The sequence below is a fragment of the Lepisma saccharinum genome, chromosome 1 (genome assembly GCF_977018435.1).
Source record: "Lepisma saccharinum chromosome 1, izLepSacc3.1, whole genome shotgun sequence".
In the NCBI taxonomy this organism is placed as follows: Eukaryota; Metazoa; Arthropoda; class Insecta; order Zygentoma; family Lepismatidae; genus Lepisma; species Lepisma saccharinum.
In genome coordinates this window covers 162328259-162346347 of record NC_139229.1, presented here as the reverse complement: position 1 = coordinate 162346347, position 18089 = coordinate 162328259, and the positions used below count along the sequence as shown (strand labels likewise).

Sequence of the window (18089 nt, the reverse complement as noted above, 5' to 3'; positions counted from 1 at the left end):
TCTCTTAGACTTTTTTTTGCTATGTGATTACTAACACCAAACTCCTTTTCAATTTTTCCACATGGCCAACTTTTGGGCAAAATAGACAAAATCATAAACCTTTCACTTTTATTTGCAGTTTTAAATATCTCTAAGTTGCTCAAAGATATCTGATTCTGAATTGTTACAGTAGCATTCTACTTCATCTTTATCACCTTCTGCATTAAAATGGGATTGGGTATAAGTATTTCTTATTTTCTTTAGCTTTCTCTGCAATACCTTTTCAAACTCTTCAGTTTTTTCTTACTGGAGACTCACCAAGAGAGATCAAAGAGCATTCAAGTACTGTAGCTGCACTCTGTATCAACATCCATATATTCTGAATCTTGGTTACTACAACTAGGACCAGCATTATCATGTGGCCCTGAAGGATTTTCTTTTTCTGGAACAATAGCCTGCTTTTCCTTCCCCAACTGCAGTCTACAGGAAGTACAAATTTTCATGTTTTCTTCAATTCCGTAATTTAAAGAAATTATCCAAGCTGCCACATTACTACACCAGTGTCCCTTTTTCTTCAAAGGATTACAACAGTAAATGGATCACTTCTTGCCATCTATATCAAGATATTTTTTTTTAAAAAAAAAAGGATTTAGACACTAATAAAGCAAGTGTCAAACAATTCACAGCACAGAAGTTAACTGAGATGTACACACTCTGACAGCTACACCACAACTGATCCAGTTGGACAAAGAAGTATAGGAGAGCAGGAATATACAAGTCACTGCAGGAAAGGGATGACTCACACTGAGCTTTAACTGTCTCTCACTCATGATCAGAAAGAGATACTCTCTTGAAATTTTGACTGAACCTTCAGTAGATGTGTAAAATTTTTGAAAATTTCGTTTTTTGGAAATTGTAAAATACAATTTTGAAAACCTTTCAAAATTTGTTTTTCACAAAAATCAACAATGTTGTATATCAAATGAAAGCCCTCTTCATAAGCTTTAAAATGAGAACATGCCCAGCCCTGTAGTTGAAACAGGTCTCTTGTAAATTGTATTTTGAGTTTCAGTGGTGAGCAGTTTTTGGGCAATTTTCAAATTTCAATCTCAGAAACCGGCAACATGAATAATAATAATAATAATAATAAAAATGTCTATACTTCAGATGATAAGAAACATGTATACCAAAATTTAGCCAAATCCATGACATGAAAGGTTTATGCACTGGTTGATTTGACAGAAATTGCCCTATGATGAATAAGTCATCCTTCAGATAATAAAATTATGGGAAGTTTTATTGTGAATTCACAAAACCAGTTGCACAAGAATGTTATTTTATATTAGGAATGGGCCGATATGAAATTTTGACAGATACCTAGAAAGTACCGATATAAAATTTACTGATACCGATAACCGATATTTTACCAATACAATATAAAATTAGAAATGGTCCTTGAAGAACCTGAAAGGTTCATTGACCTCCTTAATAAATGTGTGTTTCAAGGTGACTGCAGTGAAAAGGAAATTGCATATTTAGACATTTACTTTTTTAAAAGTAGGGCATGGAGATTATCCATAAAAATTACAACAAAATGGCAGAATTTTGCACTAAATTATCAGATATTTATTGATATATCGGATAGGTAAAATAATCTGTAATTTTACCGATACACCAATATGTCTATATCGGCTGATACCATTAGAGCACCGATTAATTGGTCCCATCCCTATCTTATATAAATTTTTTTACTGCAGAAGTCAAACGTTCAGTCTTTTAAATTTAATAAAATGTTGGTGGAAGTTGTATAGTGTCTGGTGTTTAAATCTTGAGACCTTGACATTGTGCCAACCCGTAAATATATGGCACTATGAACTTATCTCTACATTTTACATTGAGAGGTGGAAAGGTATGACAGAATAACGAAGTTAGAATTAATTACAATTTATTTGTATGGCAAATAATTAGTTCAAATTTGGGCACAGGTACATATCAGAAACATCTCATGTCAAAAATTAATATTGCTGAAAAAATATAAAGAAATAAACATTGAAAAAGTAGTGTGTCGTAGATTAGCTGTGTATGTTCAGACCCTGTTCCTTTTTTAAAAAAAAAATATATTTGGTGTTTGTTTTCTCTAGGAACATCTTGTGAAGGATAATCTTGCTTTGGACTTCGTAATTGAAGTGTTTGTGACATGGAAGAAAGAGAAGGGACTGACAAGTCTTACGACTGCTTTGAAGAAGGCTGGATTGGAGGGAAGGTAAAGTTTATTATTGTTGATCATGTTACCTTGCTATTGCTGTATGTTGTTCACTGCTTTTCAGAAACCTACTTAATTGTAATTACTCAAGGAACTTTGTGTATGAAACTTGTAGTTACACGATAATAAATTGTGTGTTTTACTTTATTGAAAACATAAAATAAGGCACTATATACATTTTTCCTGCTTAATATATTCAGCCATTCAGGTCCCAGCAAGAGGCCATGTTTAATAATAGGATGTTCACCTCGATCTTACATTTGTCACAACTCCCATTTCCCCACTTTATACATTTTCCAAGCCATGTGGATGGCATCAAATTTGCTCTTACTTTGGCCACACAACTCTCCTCTTTTCCTTGCTTTTGCACGAAACTTTGATTTCCGGTGGTTAGACTTTTCTTACAAGAGGAGGGAGCTAAGAGGCATGGCTGAGTTGGAAGGGGAGGGAAGGGTGCACAAACTGTCCTTGATGGACAGGAAAGAAGAAAATGCATTCCCCATCAATTGCATTCTGAAGCAATTAGAATAAGGATAAAAGGCTGTATGTAGTTTGAAACTAACAATAAGCATTCAGTGAACACAGCATGTGACAAGTAAAAAAGTCTTCAACCTTTCACCACAGGAGCTCATTAATCTGCCAATGGTGTGCAGACATATTGCTCATATGTCCACAGCATTGACAGCGTGGGAAAACCAAGCAATAATCCCCTTTTTGTCTGCTACTCGCTTCAGAAATTAGTACGCTGCTGATAAAGAATGAGTACTATAGTTCAGCTTCTCTATCTTCAACAACTGCATTGCCTTAAAACTCCCAGTACCTTTCATTCCATCACATGTTCCTCCAACTTCACCTCCCCTCCATCCCCACCAGTCAAATTGCCTCAAGACTGCTGCTGGCGCCAGTGTTTTGTGTGGTTGCTCCAAAGTGCTCACTTGCCAAAAAAACTCTTGTAACAGCAATGACTCATCCAAGATAAAGGACAAAAATGGTATTTTAAATCTGTAGACTCGCAAGGTCGTTTTGCTTTGAGGATTAGGAAATAGGAACACTAGACACAAGATGGGTAGTTAAAAGTCGAGCCAATTTCTTTTCTTGCACTGGCTTCTGACAAAGAAAACCCTAAAGTCTGAATCACGAACCTTACAACCCTCTGTAAACAAACAGTCTCACTTCAAGTAACGTATCACTTCGCATCAGCTGTTCGTGCTGTTCACTAGCACTTCACGCATAGAGGCCACCTGATCTATAATCCATAGCCTATCTCAAGAGCAGAGGTGTTCACCATGTGGAGAGTGACATCATGAGGGCATCCTCACACTCCACAATACTTGTGCGGGTGAAGGAAGGTGAGGGCAGGTCGTGAGGGTGGGGGAGGTTGATTTAAAATTAACACCTCTGAACAAGAGAGGAAAAATGTGACAATATTAGGAATTTAGCCCCATATGCATTGTATTTCATATGTAGGGTACAATAAAATGTGACTGCCTCAAAGTATTTCTGCATCTTACCATCTTTCTCCACTTTCTTACCAGTGACGATAATTAAGTAAGTTGCCATTTTAGTTTTCCTTGGTGTGTTTGCTGCATAACCCAGCATTTTCGAATGGGATGAAAGGGACATACAAGTGTGTTTTTAGATGATGTAACTTTGGAGACTTTGAAGTACACTCTGGAGGATATTGGAGTATGTGGCATTGAGGCGTAGATCGACCACATTGTAACATGCACATATGTCATTAGTTACAGAGACAATGAATACGACTCAAGAATAGGTGATACAGTGAAATTGCAATTATACGTTTCGCAATAGTATGTTTTTCTCGGTACATTTTTTCTGGCGGTACCTGCAAATTCCCATAAGGCTGCGTACTATTATATTTCAGTTATACGTTTTTAACTGTGCTTGCTGGAAAGAAAGCTGCTCTTGGAGTTCAAGATTTCCGTGATAACATCTGCCACCCATTCAGATACAGGTTTTCTTACCAGCTGCAACCAGGGGACCATTCTCGCAATTTGGAATTCTATTTATGTCGCTTACATCCGAGGACAGGGAATGGGCAATGCACCCTTGAACCAGACTGGCCTGTACTTAATAATCCTGCCTTTGTTCTTTGCATTGCGTTGGGCAAGTCGTATCTGCCTAACACAGATCGGAAACTGATATCTTTCAAGCTGTTATACAAGTCACTGGCGCCACACTTCCCAGTCTGTTGTAAACAATACAAGCAAGCTGAAGAAAGGGAGGGGGAGTCAACAGCTGCCTGCGGGGGTTGTTCCGCTGTGTCTTATTACCGTCATATTTAAGGATAATACGGTTGTTGAAGACAGAAGTTGCAGAACTTTTTTTTGGTACAAAACTAAATTGCAGATAAACAAATTATTGAACACTATGATTTGCTTTTAACCATGTGAATGGTTCTGATGAAAGCAGCGATTGTGTGCATTTTCTTTCTACAAGCGCCATTTGAAAAAGGAACTTTTTCCCCTTTTGTTACTATGAGCTTACTGAGGGGAGGGCTTGCAGGCCCTACACCTCTATTTTTTAGATTTTTCAACTGTTTGGAAATAAATTGTTCTGTAGGATGTTCCCAATATTTCTGTATTACTTTTGCTCAGAAGAACATAAATGTAATGTAAATAGGAGACAAAATGCACTTGGTGGGCTTATCAGGTGCCATCTTTAAATGCATCTCATTCGAGACACTCATGCCAGTGACAATGTACAGTTGGTTGGTAATTATTGTAATTCTTATATTTAATTAACAACTGCACCTCTACAAACAAAAAAGCATTAATAAAGAACTATTATGGATTTTGTGAGTTTTAGTGAATGATAAAATATATGAGAGACTCGTGCAATAATTGGCTATTATTTTTTTGTTATAGTGATAGTAATTTTTTTATTATTATAATTAATAAATAACTGCACATATATAATCAAACAAAGCAGTGATTCAATAATAAAAGGTTTTTTTGAATTTTAATGATTAAAAAAGTGTGGGCCTGTGAGCTGCACCCGGTATGTAAGTTTCTTGTACGGCACAGGTAAGCTAGGTTTAAAACTAAACGTGTAGTCCTGATGAGCACATCTGACCATAAAATAGACTTAAAACAAGCATTTACATGTTTGTCTCTCAATTTAAATGTTGATGTCATAAAATATGAAACAAATATTAATATCAAAATATTCAACGTTTTGGGACAATTAAAAATCTTGACTGTTCACAACACACATGCAGAAGTATACATATTACATCAATGTCTGTATATGTCCTGTTTAACGGAGCTTTGAGATGGAAGCGACAGCTCTTGGAAACCAACCCTTAGAGGTAAATGCAACCTTTCGAACCAGAGCAACATAAGCTGCAAGTGTCACTTGTCTCTTGGCCTGTGCAGTTTCCTCAGTTAACTTTCAGACTGAAGATAAAAGTGACATGTCATGTGTCACTTTGAAGCAGGCCCTCAGTAATCCATTCAACCTTTTTGAACTTTAGTGCGACAAGGAGCTAAACATGTCACTTGCATGTTGCTCCTACTATACTGTTTTCTCAATGGCGTGCATTGTGCCGCTTCGGTCTGTTATTCTTGCATGTACGGTGAATGTTTTGTTTTATACTGAAGGAGACTGTGTTACTTGTCATCTGTGACTTCAGTCTGAAAGCTCCTTCAAAGGTGAGCATCATGTCGCCTTGGTCTTGTTTGTGCGTGCGTTGTGGATGCTTGCTTAGACTAAAGGTGCCCTTGTCACTTCAATGTGATTCCTACCACTGTCATGTGTTGCTGCGGTCTGAATGTTCTCTATACTTAACAAGATTGTTTGCTACTTCATCAGAGATTAAGATTTTATTTAGCCTGTAAATCACAGAGAACAAATTGCAAGTACTGTTGTTCGAAAAAGGCTGCCTTTTTGATAGAAGGTTCCTCTTATAATTACGAACGGGCCTCTGGAGTGGAGTAAAGTAATGCTGTCTGCTTGTAATAAGAAGGGTTCCGAGGTTCAATCCTCAGTGAAGGCAGAGTGCTTCGGATCTCATTTCAAACTATAGACCCAGTCCAGATTTTTTTTTTTTTTTGGCATTTGCGGCCATCTTATTTGCTTCAGTTTTAGTGCCAGTGTTTTTCAACAGGCGGGCCTGAAAAAAGGCCCGTTGCACTCAGGGGTTGATGACTAATTTAAATATAATTTTATATTTGACAGGAAGTCGATATGTAATTGAACTATGATTTTAGTTGATATATTAATATTAATTAAGGGGTCATATTAATATCCATATAAACTTTAAAGATCATAAAAGTATTTATGAGTAACATTTTTGAGTTCAGGCCATGGACTTAAGAAATAAAATAAATAAATTTAACAAGCTGTGTGGTCTCACAAAGGTTGAGAACCACTGCAACAAGCAGCCAAAGTACATCACTAAGCCAAGCGTCAGGTTAACCTTGCAGCAGGTTTTATGTATCAATCCGCGCGAGAACTGAGCTCAGAATCTTCCGTGCCAGTCTTTCCTCAACCGCCGAGCTGCTTACATCGGAGACACTGAGAAAATCTACAGTATTGCCAACCGCACAACACATCAAAACCCGCATGCATGTCAAGTGGATTGTATTTTTGCTTCTCTTTGTCTCCTGAAACATAACATTTTAAAAGTACTTTCTGCGCATATATTATTTAATAAATGTGTCATTAATATAAGAGCGAAACAACTTCTAAACATGAGAGCATGTGTGTATATTTCGAGCACGCAAAAATAAAAATAAACAAAGATAAAAGTAAACAACGATAGGCCCCTCTTGAATTTAATGACAAATTATTGTTTTTGGTTTAGAAAGAAATAGATTTATGAAAAACTTGGTTGCTTCGTTCGCAATACATCCGTTACTGTAAGACACACGCACTTCAAGTTGTACCACCAAAAAAGCATGATTTGTTATTGGTGATATATACAATCAGGTGCATTGTCTGTCGCTATTACTCTGGTTTCAATTTATGAATCACTTCACTAAACCAGGATTCAAATCTTGGTCTGTCTATTTGTTGCTGATAATCACCCTTCCCTTTCTTTGCGCTGAAAAGTAAATATGCGCCTTCAACAAAGCTTTCATTGCCGCCAGTGGGTGAAACAATAAGCCTCCCCCTTCCCCTCATCGTCGGTTTCTTCAGCCCTGGCGGTGGTTTTGCATGGTGGTATCCTTCCATGGTTTATTCCCCCTTCCCCCACCCACCGAGTTGAAGGACGTCTCGTCCAAATAATAAACATGTTTCTTCTCACTGCGATATATTTTAATACCGCGGAGATTCTTTTGTCGTCAAACAACAAACAATCGTTTCCTCTTGCTAAACTCAAACCGCAAATCATTCAACACCCGTGATACAATTCGTGTGCACATTGACGGCAAATCACCTCACGCCCTGTTTTACTTTGATCTTGTTGCCGCAAGGAGGATTATGCATTTAAAACAACTTGCTTGACTTTGAAGAACATTTCCTTTCGGATGAAGCCCAAAATAACATTCGGGTAAAACCGCGCGCTGAACAGGAGATTCAGCCATTCTCGCCGCTCTACAATAAACATAGGGTTAAAATAGTGGGATGTGCAACATTGGTATCAGCGATTTCACGCGCTCTGCAACGCATTCAGTCTCGCTCGACTCGCTCTAAAGTTTCAATGTCTCTTCAACGCAATACAGATTCGAGTTGGCGAATCTGCGGTTCTAAGTTCGTCTGCACAGTGATTGCAACCAATTAAGTCCATACCTGCTAATCAATGTATTATTTTGTCTGTATATTACAAATTAAATAACTGTTTTCTTGCAAGTATGCAGTTGTGTCGGAATAGAACCCGTCTCAGTGGAACTATATTCTTGCGCGCACGTTTGGATCTACATATGCTAAAACCTGCTGCAAGGTTGACCTGACGCTTAGCTTAGTTACTCCGTGACCAGGTTTAGGGGCCATTTAACCAATTTATACATGATGCACTGGAAAGTTGAATACAAATATATTTTACTGAACACAAACTTTAATGTAAAGAGATTTGATACTAGATTTTCAAGAGGCAGAGCAATATTTTCTTTTTTGCTTAATGTACATGTTCGTATAACAAATTCGAACATTGAAAATCATATCATACTATTAGATTCTATTAAAAATACATACAAGGCTAATCTAGTGATGTGAATATGTTTATACTACACAGCTTACCGAGATATGAAGATAACCCTGAAAGAAACGCCCATTCAAAAAAGCAAGCTTTTATAAAAACCTATTCATATTGTAAATTGTATTTTATATTTAGAAATGAGTGTGTATAGTAGAGAGATGAATGAAAACCATGGAACAGAAAAAATACTTCCAATATTTTCATTGATTTGAGACACTTTTGTGAAAAAAAGACCGACCAAAACAGCCGTGGGAAAAGAAAACCGGTTTCTTTCCAAAAAATACTGTTTTTTTTCAACCACTTCCAAATCTACTTTGATTACAACATATAAAGATGATCCCACACAATCGGATACCTAAATTGAACCTCATAGGCAGCAATTAAAAGCTGCATCTAGTGTCCGTACCCACGAAAGCACATTGTGTTAATCCACCGCTGATTATCACTGCATGTCTTGCCTTTTTTCCTCCCTTAGGAATTTATAATATTTTCTCTTTCCCATTGCTAAATTATTTTTAACATATTATGCATCCAAAAAAGTTGATTGTGTAGTCATATCTTACATGCACTTGAGTTTCATTCCTCTCTTATGCTTTCCCGAATTTTATGTTTTTTTATTTATGGGTCCTTGAAAAATGTAAAATCAGGTTTCACTGTGTATATATATTATGTCAGTTTATTACAATTGTTCAAGCAAACTACATTAACGTTGTTTACAATGTTTTAATTATTTTTATTATCGTTAATCGAGAAACACGAGTGTAACCTGTCAATAGTATGTTCAGTGCTAGTTGTAAATATGTATTACTATTGAAACTTATGCAATAAATAACTGATAATAATGACTTCACGCACTTTCTTTTTTTTTTATTCCACAGACTAATGGAGTTCTTTCCTGTCAATAAGAGAAATGAAGAAAACTTAAGATCAGTATTCGAAGATAAGGGACTTGCTGAACTAGTGAAGCTACACAAAGCTCAAGTAAGGAAATGTTTGTTTACAAATAATGTATTTATTATATTGTGCATTTCCTTTGCAATCTGATCAGTATCAAATTCAGGTATGACTTAAGTCTGCTTCATAAGGTATTTAAGAACGATTTTTTATTCTAACTAGTTTGTCAACTTTTCAATGCTACCTTTCTCAAATAGTCCACATTTTATCGATCATTAAACGCTGCGGGACGGCGTAGGTTCGAATCCGGCTCTGGTCGGAATTTATTCGGCCTACGTATAGGGCCGGTGGCAACCCACCATCGTGAGGAAATTGGGGAGCTCCGAGTGAGTGAGCGTAATCCGGTCACGAAGACCTACTATAACGGCTGGGGATACGTCGGGCCGACCCCCCGACTATTCCAATACCGGTTGAAGATCTCCACGCTTAGAGGTGACGAATGAAAGCGTGGGAGGGAGACCGGCAGTCGGTAGGTACGCCTAGGCCCTTCATGGGCTGTTGCGCGACGGATTATTATATATAAACAATATTGAACATAAAGTTTATGAAACTTTATAAATGTCATTTATACTAGCAATATTGTTGAAAAAAATAATGTGATGCAAAAGGTAAATTGTATGTGTATAATTATGAAAATGTTACAATATATAAATGGACAGAATTTTTTTTTTCCTAGATTGATTTTTAACTGGTGATTTTATTGGTAAGAAAGTAGAAGAAGTGCCAACAGTACAAATGCACTCACAGAAGTTGCATATAAACAAAAAATGGGAATCTTGCAGGATGTGTTTAGTTCACTATTTTGATTGAAACGAAATATTTAGTTTAATTTCAATGTGATTGGTAAACATTCTAAAATTCTTTGTTTATTGTGTTACCAACACTTGGATAAAGATACAATTGACAAGGTACCTTCAGAGATTAGACAATGTGATGTTCCAGATTCAAAAGTCTACAAACTTTCACAGCACTGCAGGTATGATGTGGAATTATTATTTTTATTAATGTAATAACAAAAATGCATTACCTATTCTCTGTAGGGAAAAGGACTATTTTGAAATTTCTTTACTCGTGTGAGATAATATGAATGGTATAAAACTGTTTTTTGTGGGATTGCTAAAATTCTGTTGAATTGCAGGCTAGCCAAGAAGCCAAACGTGATCTTCAGAAGCAACTTGAGGAGCTGTTGCAGGAAGGTCATCCTGTTAAAGATATTGTCTCAGAAATCCGAGACATGTCCACCAGAAATGCTCTTCTTGAACAAGAAGTTGTTACTTTGGTAAGTGTTGATTTTCTTGATGGAAGGGGTCTGTAATGGGTTATCTTTTCTGAAGAGACCCAAATGTCATCTTCATCAATGTAATAAGTACACCCTGGATTGCATTTTGCAGACTTACAAGGTTCTAGCATCTGGTCTCTCGGCCAGTATAAACCTCGGTGGGGCTCTTATTGTATCCAGTCCATGTGTGTTGTGGTTGTCGTTTCACGAGTTTCATCTTACTACCTTCCATCCTCATTTCGCGATTAGCCAAAAGTGTCAGAAAAGATATGTAAAATAAAGCTAGGCAAGGGGGGATAGTATCAGAAGACTGAAGTGAAATAGTTAAGTGCATTTCTACATTAAATGCTTTCCAGTATTGGGACATATTTTATTAGAGCAACATGCCAATAATTGTATTGGTTTTGAATTTATTTATTAGAATTCTGAAAATTATACGTGATAGTAATTCTGGAACACTGTTTCCATGTGAAATATAGAGAATGTAATGATACTCCGGCAGGATGCACTTGTACCAGAAGACACTCACCATCCACCCTTAGGAATAAATATACCACCGCCCCAAGTCTAAGCATAAAACTGCAAAGTCTAGTTATAAGCGATACAATTTTAAGAAAGCTGTTGAGCCAAGTTTCAGTGCACAAGACCACATCATAGTTATTCGCCAAAAAGGTGAGAAGAAACTGGTTCGTTTTCGTGCGTATACCTCTTAGGTTTTGATAAATAATCCTCATGGGGGCTCGATTTATTTGATTCTCATGAACGGTTTTGACTGAATGAACATTCTCTGGTGAGTTGTCAGAAACGTAGTGTGCACTAGTTACATTTGTACTCGTTCCGCTGGGTTCAAGATTGTCGGCTGTTTTCACTAATACACCAGTGAGTCCTGAGGGAATGTCCTTCTTACCTGTCAGGTTGCGATGGGCGTGGCTACGTCAACATCTTCAGAGAGGCCGGAGACCATTTCCGCGGGACCACTTGCTTCCCCGATTATACTGCATTCCTGAACTTCCAGGGTGGACAGGGGCTGGGGGATGTTGAACTGCACTTTCACTTCGAGACTAGTTGGTGCTCGCAGTTTGGGGCACAGTTAAGGTGGCTGGGTCATATTGGAGATCATTCAAGGAATACTTGACATTGTCAACAATGAGGTGGCGGTAAGTAATGTAGGCTCTGTGATCAGCATTCCGTGCACTGTGCATATGTTCCAAGAGTCCCTGGCGCTCTTTCCGAGTGGAGTAGCAGAAGTCTTGTTCAACATATATTTTTGTACCTTTTAGTTTCCTGTGGCACTTTAGACATTTTTTTTAAACCATATAAAGCAGCAAACGATTGGGTGTGGGCCTCGTGTGCTGTTGGTGTTTATCCTATGAGCTCGCTGTATGTCATCCTCTTGCAGATTTATGCTCAACTTGTCTTGTATAATTCGATGCACTTTGGACTCTGATTCTGCCTAGTCTTCTCCCGAGGAGTCCTCATCAACATCGTAAAATACTAGGTTAAGAGCTTTGTTAAATTCTACCTGAAAATATGTGGAAGAATAATTATAAACCTCTTTCCTCTCTAATCTAGATTGCCTCTGGAATTCAGATCCAAAATCCAGTAGTAAAATTTTTGAATCTAGATTTTAAATTTTCCAGAATCTGGATAATTTTGGCCTTCTGTTAGTTTTTATGGGCGTGTGGTTAGAATTCAATATTTTTTTATGAATGTTTTGTATATTAAATTTGGATGTGTTGCTGAAGGCTTCCTATTTTCTTAAGAGAGATGTGTAGGGGTAACACCACATGTAAGTATTTGTATTTTCCTGATGAGTTCCTTAGTGCCACTTTATCAATTTTTGGTAAAGTATACATATTTAATTACAGATCTGGACTGCCGTTATGTCAATGGTTGAATGGAATAAGAAAGAAGAGCTTGTTGCAGATCAGGCCCTGAAACATTTGAAGCAGTACACTTCACTATTTGAAGCCTTTACTAAGACTGCTCGGTCTGAGTTGACTCTAATGCTGAAGATACAAGAATTCTGTTATGGAAACATGAATTTTATGAAAGTCTTTCAGAAGATTATTTTGCTGTTTTATAGGAGTAAGTGTTTTAAACAAGAGAAATCATTTACAATATATAATGTAAATCATGCACATAGTCTGTCACAACTGGCAAAAAAAAAAAGCATAGGTAATGTTCACTATTTGACAGTTGCCAACCAGACATGTGAAATGTTGAACTTTGTGATAGGGCACTACTACCTTGATTTTATCTTTTGTAATGATCTTACTTATTATCATGTTTTGACCTATGTCTTGTCCAAACTGTTTAAGAAACCAAATTATGTGAAAGCTTCAGGCAGTAGAAGTATATGCCAAAAAGTGAACATTAGTGTGTGAATTCATCCCAATGTTTAAGTATTTCTAGCTCTCAATAGAACAGGCAATAAGGGATGTCATAAATATAATTTAAAAGTTATTTTTGCAAATGCCTGAATGATATTCTTGGCATGGTGTTCAAGTTAAGATGTTGGGGTTGGAGGTAATATTTTTCATTTGTTTTCAACGGTCAGGTGTTTGTGTATCTTGTAATGCCTAATCTACTCTGGTGGTCATGAAAATACATTTTATATGGATGAAGAGGGATTGACTTACACATGTTTACAAAACAATCAATCCTTGCTTCAACTTATAGGGCTAACTTGAGCTTTGATCATAAAGTACTTTCCTCAATATCCCAAATTAAGTTGTTAAACTCAATTTTCAGCAGAATATATTTAACATGTAGTTGGAAGCTGAACTTTTAATACCAGATTGCAGTGTTCTCGTAGGCATACCTATATTCTCGAAAAACTCTGAATTAATCATATCTATATGTTGACAACAATAAAACTTTCTATAAAAATGCAGGAGACATTATAGCCTGAACAATGTTTTCATGAATAACTTTTATTCATGTTCATGGTTTTAACTAGGGATGTGACGAAGCCGATTACAGATGTATGAAAATCGGCCGAAATCGACACATCGGCATCGGTATCGGCAAAAATCCGATATTTAAACCGGTACAGATTATACTAGAGTTTTTACCTTCTAATAAGTTTTATATTTTAGTTTTGTAAGATTTATTGAAAATTAGGTTATGATTCATCATTATTGTAGAGTTTTTGTAATAAAATTGTTGCAAACTCATTCAGAGGATCAACCTAACTATAAATCGGAAATAAAACAGTACATTGCTGAACCAAGATCTGCTGTTGTATTGGAAATTCAAAAATGAATATTCAAACCTGAAGCAAGTGCTGAGAAAATACTTGGGCATACCTGCTGCATCAGTATTCAGTGATTGAGTGTTCAGTGTTGCTGAACAGATTTGAGATAAGAGAAGAAGTAGGTTACTTTCTGAAGTGCTTCCAAATCTCGTGTTTCTGAAGTTGAATCTGGCAGAACAGGAATTCATTTTGCATTTCAAAGAACTGCTTGTGTACTAATGTTTAATCTCTTGAGAATCCATGTTCTTCTTAAAGGTTCACATAACATTTTGTAGATGTAAATGTACATAGCAAATTTATTTTTGTCATGCTGAAAATAACATCCCATTTCTGTTTAATAATCTTATGTATCGGAATCGGTTAAATATCGGGATCAGTTCCAAAAATTATCGGTGAGTACATCAGCATTGGTAAATTTTCAGCTTCGTCACATCCCTAGTTTTAACTGAGGATTCATGGAACCAGAGTTAACTTAGGATAAAACATTCAGTTTTGTATATATTTTTTCTCTCTTTATAACAATTGTATTGCATTAAGTTTGTGTTATTAGTAACAAAAGTAGTTTATATTCTGCTGGACAAAAAAAAAAAAAACAGGCACCTTAATATTTGACATCTGAATTGCAATTACTTATGAATTATGCTCTCAGTTAAGTATTGAACAATTGAACATTTTCCATACTTTTTCCGTTTATTATTTATTTATTTATTTACTCGTATTTACTTATTTTGAACACTTAGTAGGTTCAAAATCAAGTTCATGCAATTTTGTTTTAATTTATTGATTTACAATTCCTGTTAATGTTATTTTGTTTAATGTCTAGAGAGCCATGAATTTTGGTTCATAGTAACAGATATTATTGACATTGTCATTGCTGGTGTTTTCTTGCAAGTGTATTGTAAGCTTGAAAATGAGACGTGAAGAGGTAGTAAAAGCAGTAGCTCTTCGTGATGATGCTCGTAGTTTGCACTATATTGCTAGGGTGCTAAATATAGCAATAAGTACTATCCATGAAGCTCTCAGATGGTATGATGCAACTGCTTCCTATGATAGAAGACCTGGTTCTGGTCGGAAAGTATGCACAAGAGCACGGGAAGATCGTTTCATGTGTACCATAATCTTAAGAGACCGTCGTATGACTTCAAATATTGTGGCACAGCGTTTGAGATATGTTCATAGAGCTGTGGTTTCTTCATGAATAGTTCGTAGAAGACTGAATGAAAGTGGTTTATCATCGAAGCCGGCTACAAGTCCCAGGCTGTTAACACGTTACTGGAAGCGAAGACTGGAATTTGCTACACAACACTTACATTGGAATGTGGAACAGTGGGAAAAGGTTTTATTCTCTGATGAGTCAAAATTTAACATATGTTCATCAAACAGGCGTGAACATGTGTATAGAAGACGTAGTGAGCATTATGTACAATGTTGTTTCATTGAAATAACACGCTTTGGAGGTGGTGGTGTCATGGTCTGGGGAGGTATCTCTTTACAAGGACGTACAGAGTTGGTTCTTGTAGAGAATGGGGCAATGACAGCTTGCAGGTATATTACAGAATGTTTGGCAGCTCATGTAGTACCATATGCACCATTCATAGGCCCGGACTTTGTTTTTATGCATGACAATGCACGTCCTCACATTGCAAATATTGTCACGAGTACCTGGAGTAAGTTGGGATTACGCGATTAGAATGGCCAGACCTAAATCCAATAGAGCACGTCTGGGATCAATTGAAACGACATCATAAACTGCGCAATACTTCCAGAAACAATTGAAGAGCTAAGACATGCAATTCAAGAAGAATGGGAGCAATTGGACCAAGAAGTGATTGCCAACCTTATTCAAAGTATGCCACGGCGGTTATAAGCTGTAATTGATCCCCAGGGAGGTAACACCTGCTACTAGACAGCTTATATACCCCACCAGTACCAGTTAACAATATTTAAAAAAAATATTGCTAAGATTTATTTTTCTTTCTTTTTTTTGGTAGTTTTCTGTAACTTTCGTTTTTGTTCTAATTTAACTTATTAACAATAAATTTTAATTTGTTTTCTGTTGAATATGTTCAGGTTTTCTTATTTCCAATAATTTCTGCAACATTTAGTTAGCCTTCGAATCGGAATTTATGCGTTATCATAAAAAATGCAAGTGTCCAGTTTATTTTTGTCCAGCATTGTATTACCAAGATAAGGAATAAAAAATTATGAGACCAGGTTTTAGAAATTAATGTGAGGCATGTGCTTAATGAATATATTTTTAATATAAATCTGCATGCCTCAGAGGTAAAGCTGTTGTTTCTACATGTGCTGTTTTGATTACTAGGTACATTTCCTTTTATTATTATTATTATTATTATTATTATTATTATTATTATTATTATTATATTAAGAAAATGTACATTTGTCTATCTACATTAGTATTGTATGTTCTTTGCATTTAATGTGGTGCTCCCAGGAATTATCAATTTGTTAATATCTGGAGGAATTCAGAGGCAGTAAACCAAACACCACATTGTTATTGGCACTGAATGTTTAAGAATGTTAATTGGAATTGCAGTCAAGCCAAGTTTCCATAAAAAAAAAAATTCAGTTCACCACTCCTGTGTGCACCAAATTGAAAAATACATAGGTGAAGATAATTTGTTAAATATTTTCCTTTTTTAAAAATTTTCAGCTGATGTTTTATCTGAAGAGGTGATACTGAAATGGTACAATGAAGGCCATTCCGTAAAGGGGAAATTGATGTTTCTGGACCAGATGAAGAAATTTATTGAGTGGCTGCAGAATGCAGAGGAAGGTAATATTACATTTATCATCATCAGTGAATACGTTTATGTTGACTGGAAAACTTCGCACCCCAAACTGCCTCATTATTTTAGATTTCTCACTCTTATTTTCCACAAATTACATCAACCTACTAGACATTATTGTGCCAAGTGTTTGTTAGCCTCTGTCAGTTGTATGCTGTGTTGATTATTTTTAGTTGCAGTTTTAATTTAATCCTATGCAGTAGGGATGTGACAGGTTAATCTGTATGCTGTTGGTACGAGGGTCACTATTTATATTTTGAGCCTTGGCAACACTGATTGAAGTTAGGCGCGATTTGACGTTTGCACGGAATCGTCTGGCATTATTGACCATAATGTACTTCAAATGTTTTGTCAATAGCTTCATTTGTGTTGTTTATGTTGCCTTGGAGATTGCGCGACAACAATAAAATGGCATTAACTCGTGAACATTTTTGTGCGATGATTTTTTACGATTTTCGACGTGGATTATCAAGACAAGAGTGCATCGATCAACTTACTTCCACATTTGGCGATGAAGCCCCATCCTTTGCCACTGTGAAACACTGGTATAACGAATTTAATCGTGGCCGCCATTCGCTCACCGACGAGATTCGCGAAGGTCGTCCAAAATCAGTTGTTCAAGAAAACATTGATGCTGTGCAAAACCTAATACTGCAAGATCGTCATGTGACATACTGTGAGATTGAGGCAACCATAGGCATTAGTTCCACCAGCATATATAAAATATTACATGATCATTTAGCTGTGAGAAAGGTATGTTCTCGTTGGATCCCACACAATTTGACAAAAACTCAAAAAGATGCTCGCGTCAATTGGTGCAAACAAATGCTCAATAAATACAATCGTGGTGCTTCAAAAGACGTATATAAGATTGTAACAGGTGACGAATCATGGATATATGCATATGAGCCGGAACGTAAACAGCAGTCGACTGTGTGGGTGTTCCAAGATGAACCCAAGAGTTGTTCGCGCTCGAAGCACATCGAAACAAATGGTCGCCTGTTTTTTCGGGAAAACTGGTCATGTGGCAACTGTGCCTTTAGAGGAACGTAGAACGGTCAACTTTGAATGGTACACAACAATTTGTTTGCCAGAGGTCTTTTGGTCAAATACGGAAAACAAACAAACGCCGTCCGATCATTCTTCATCAAGACAATGCCAGCTGTCACACATCTCGTCTAACAACTGACTTTATGAACAGTCAAAAAATCAAATTGATGGGTCATCCGCCGTACAGTCCTGATTTGGCACCCAATGACTTCTTCTTGTTCCCGAATGTCAAGAATAAATTGCGTGCACAACGATTTTCGTCGGCGGAAGATGCCGTTGATGCGTTCGAAAACCATATTATGGAGGTGTCTCAAGAAGATTGGAAAAACTGC

The 18089-nt window shown here is 36.6% G+C and overlaps 1 protein-coding gene across 2 annotated transcripts in view; it reads left to right on the top strand.

Moving 5' to 3' along the window:
- kra (basic leucine zipper and W2 domain-containing protein kra) overlaps nucleotides 1–18089 on the top strand; it is a 49648-nt gene that overhangs the window by 28466 nt on the left and 3093 nt on the right. For both annotated transcript variants that reach the window (XM_083141634.1, XM_083141639.1), the window contains exons 6-10: nucleotides 2121–2242; nucleotides 9284–9386; nucleotides 10498–10638; nucleotides 12507–12726; nucleotides 16572–16694. In XM_083141634.1, coding sequence (XP_082997760.1) covers nucleotides 2121–2242; nucleotides 9284–9386; nucleotides 10498–10638; nucleotides 12507–12726; nucleotides 16572–16694 — 709 coding nt within the window. The remainder of the gene's footprint in view (nucleotides 1–2120; nucleotides 2243–9283; nucleotides 9387–10497; nucleotides 10639–12506; nucleotides 12727–16571; nucleotides 16695–18089) is intronic.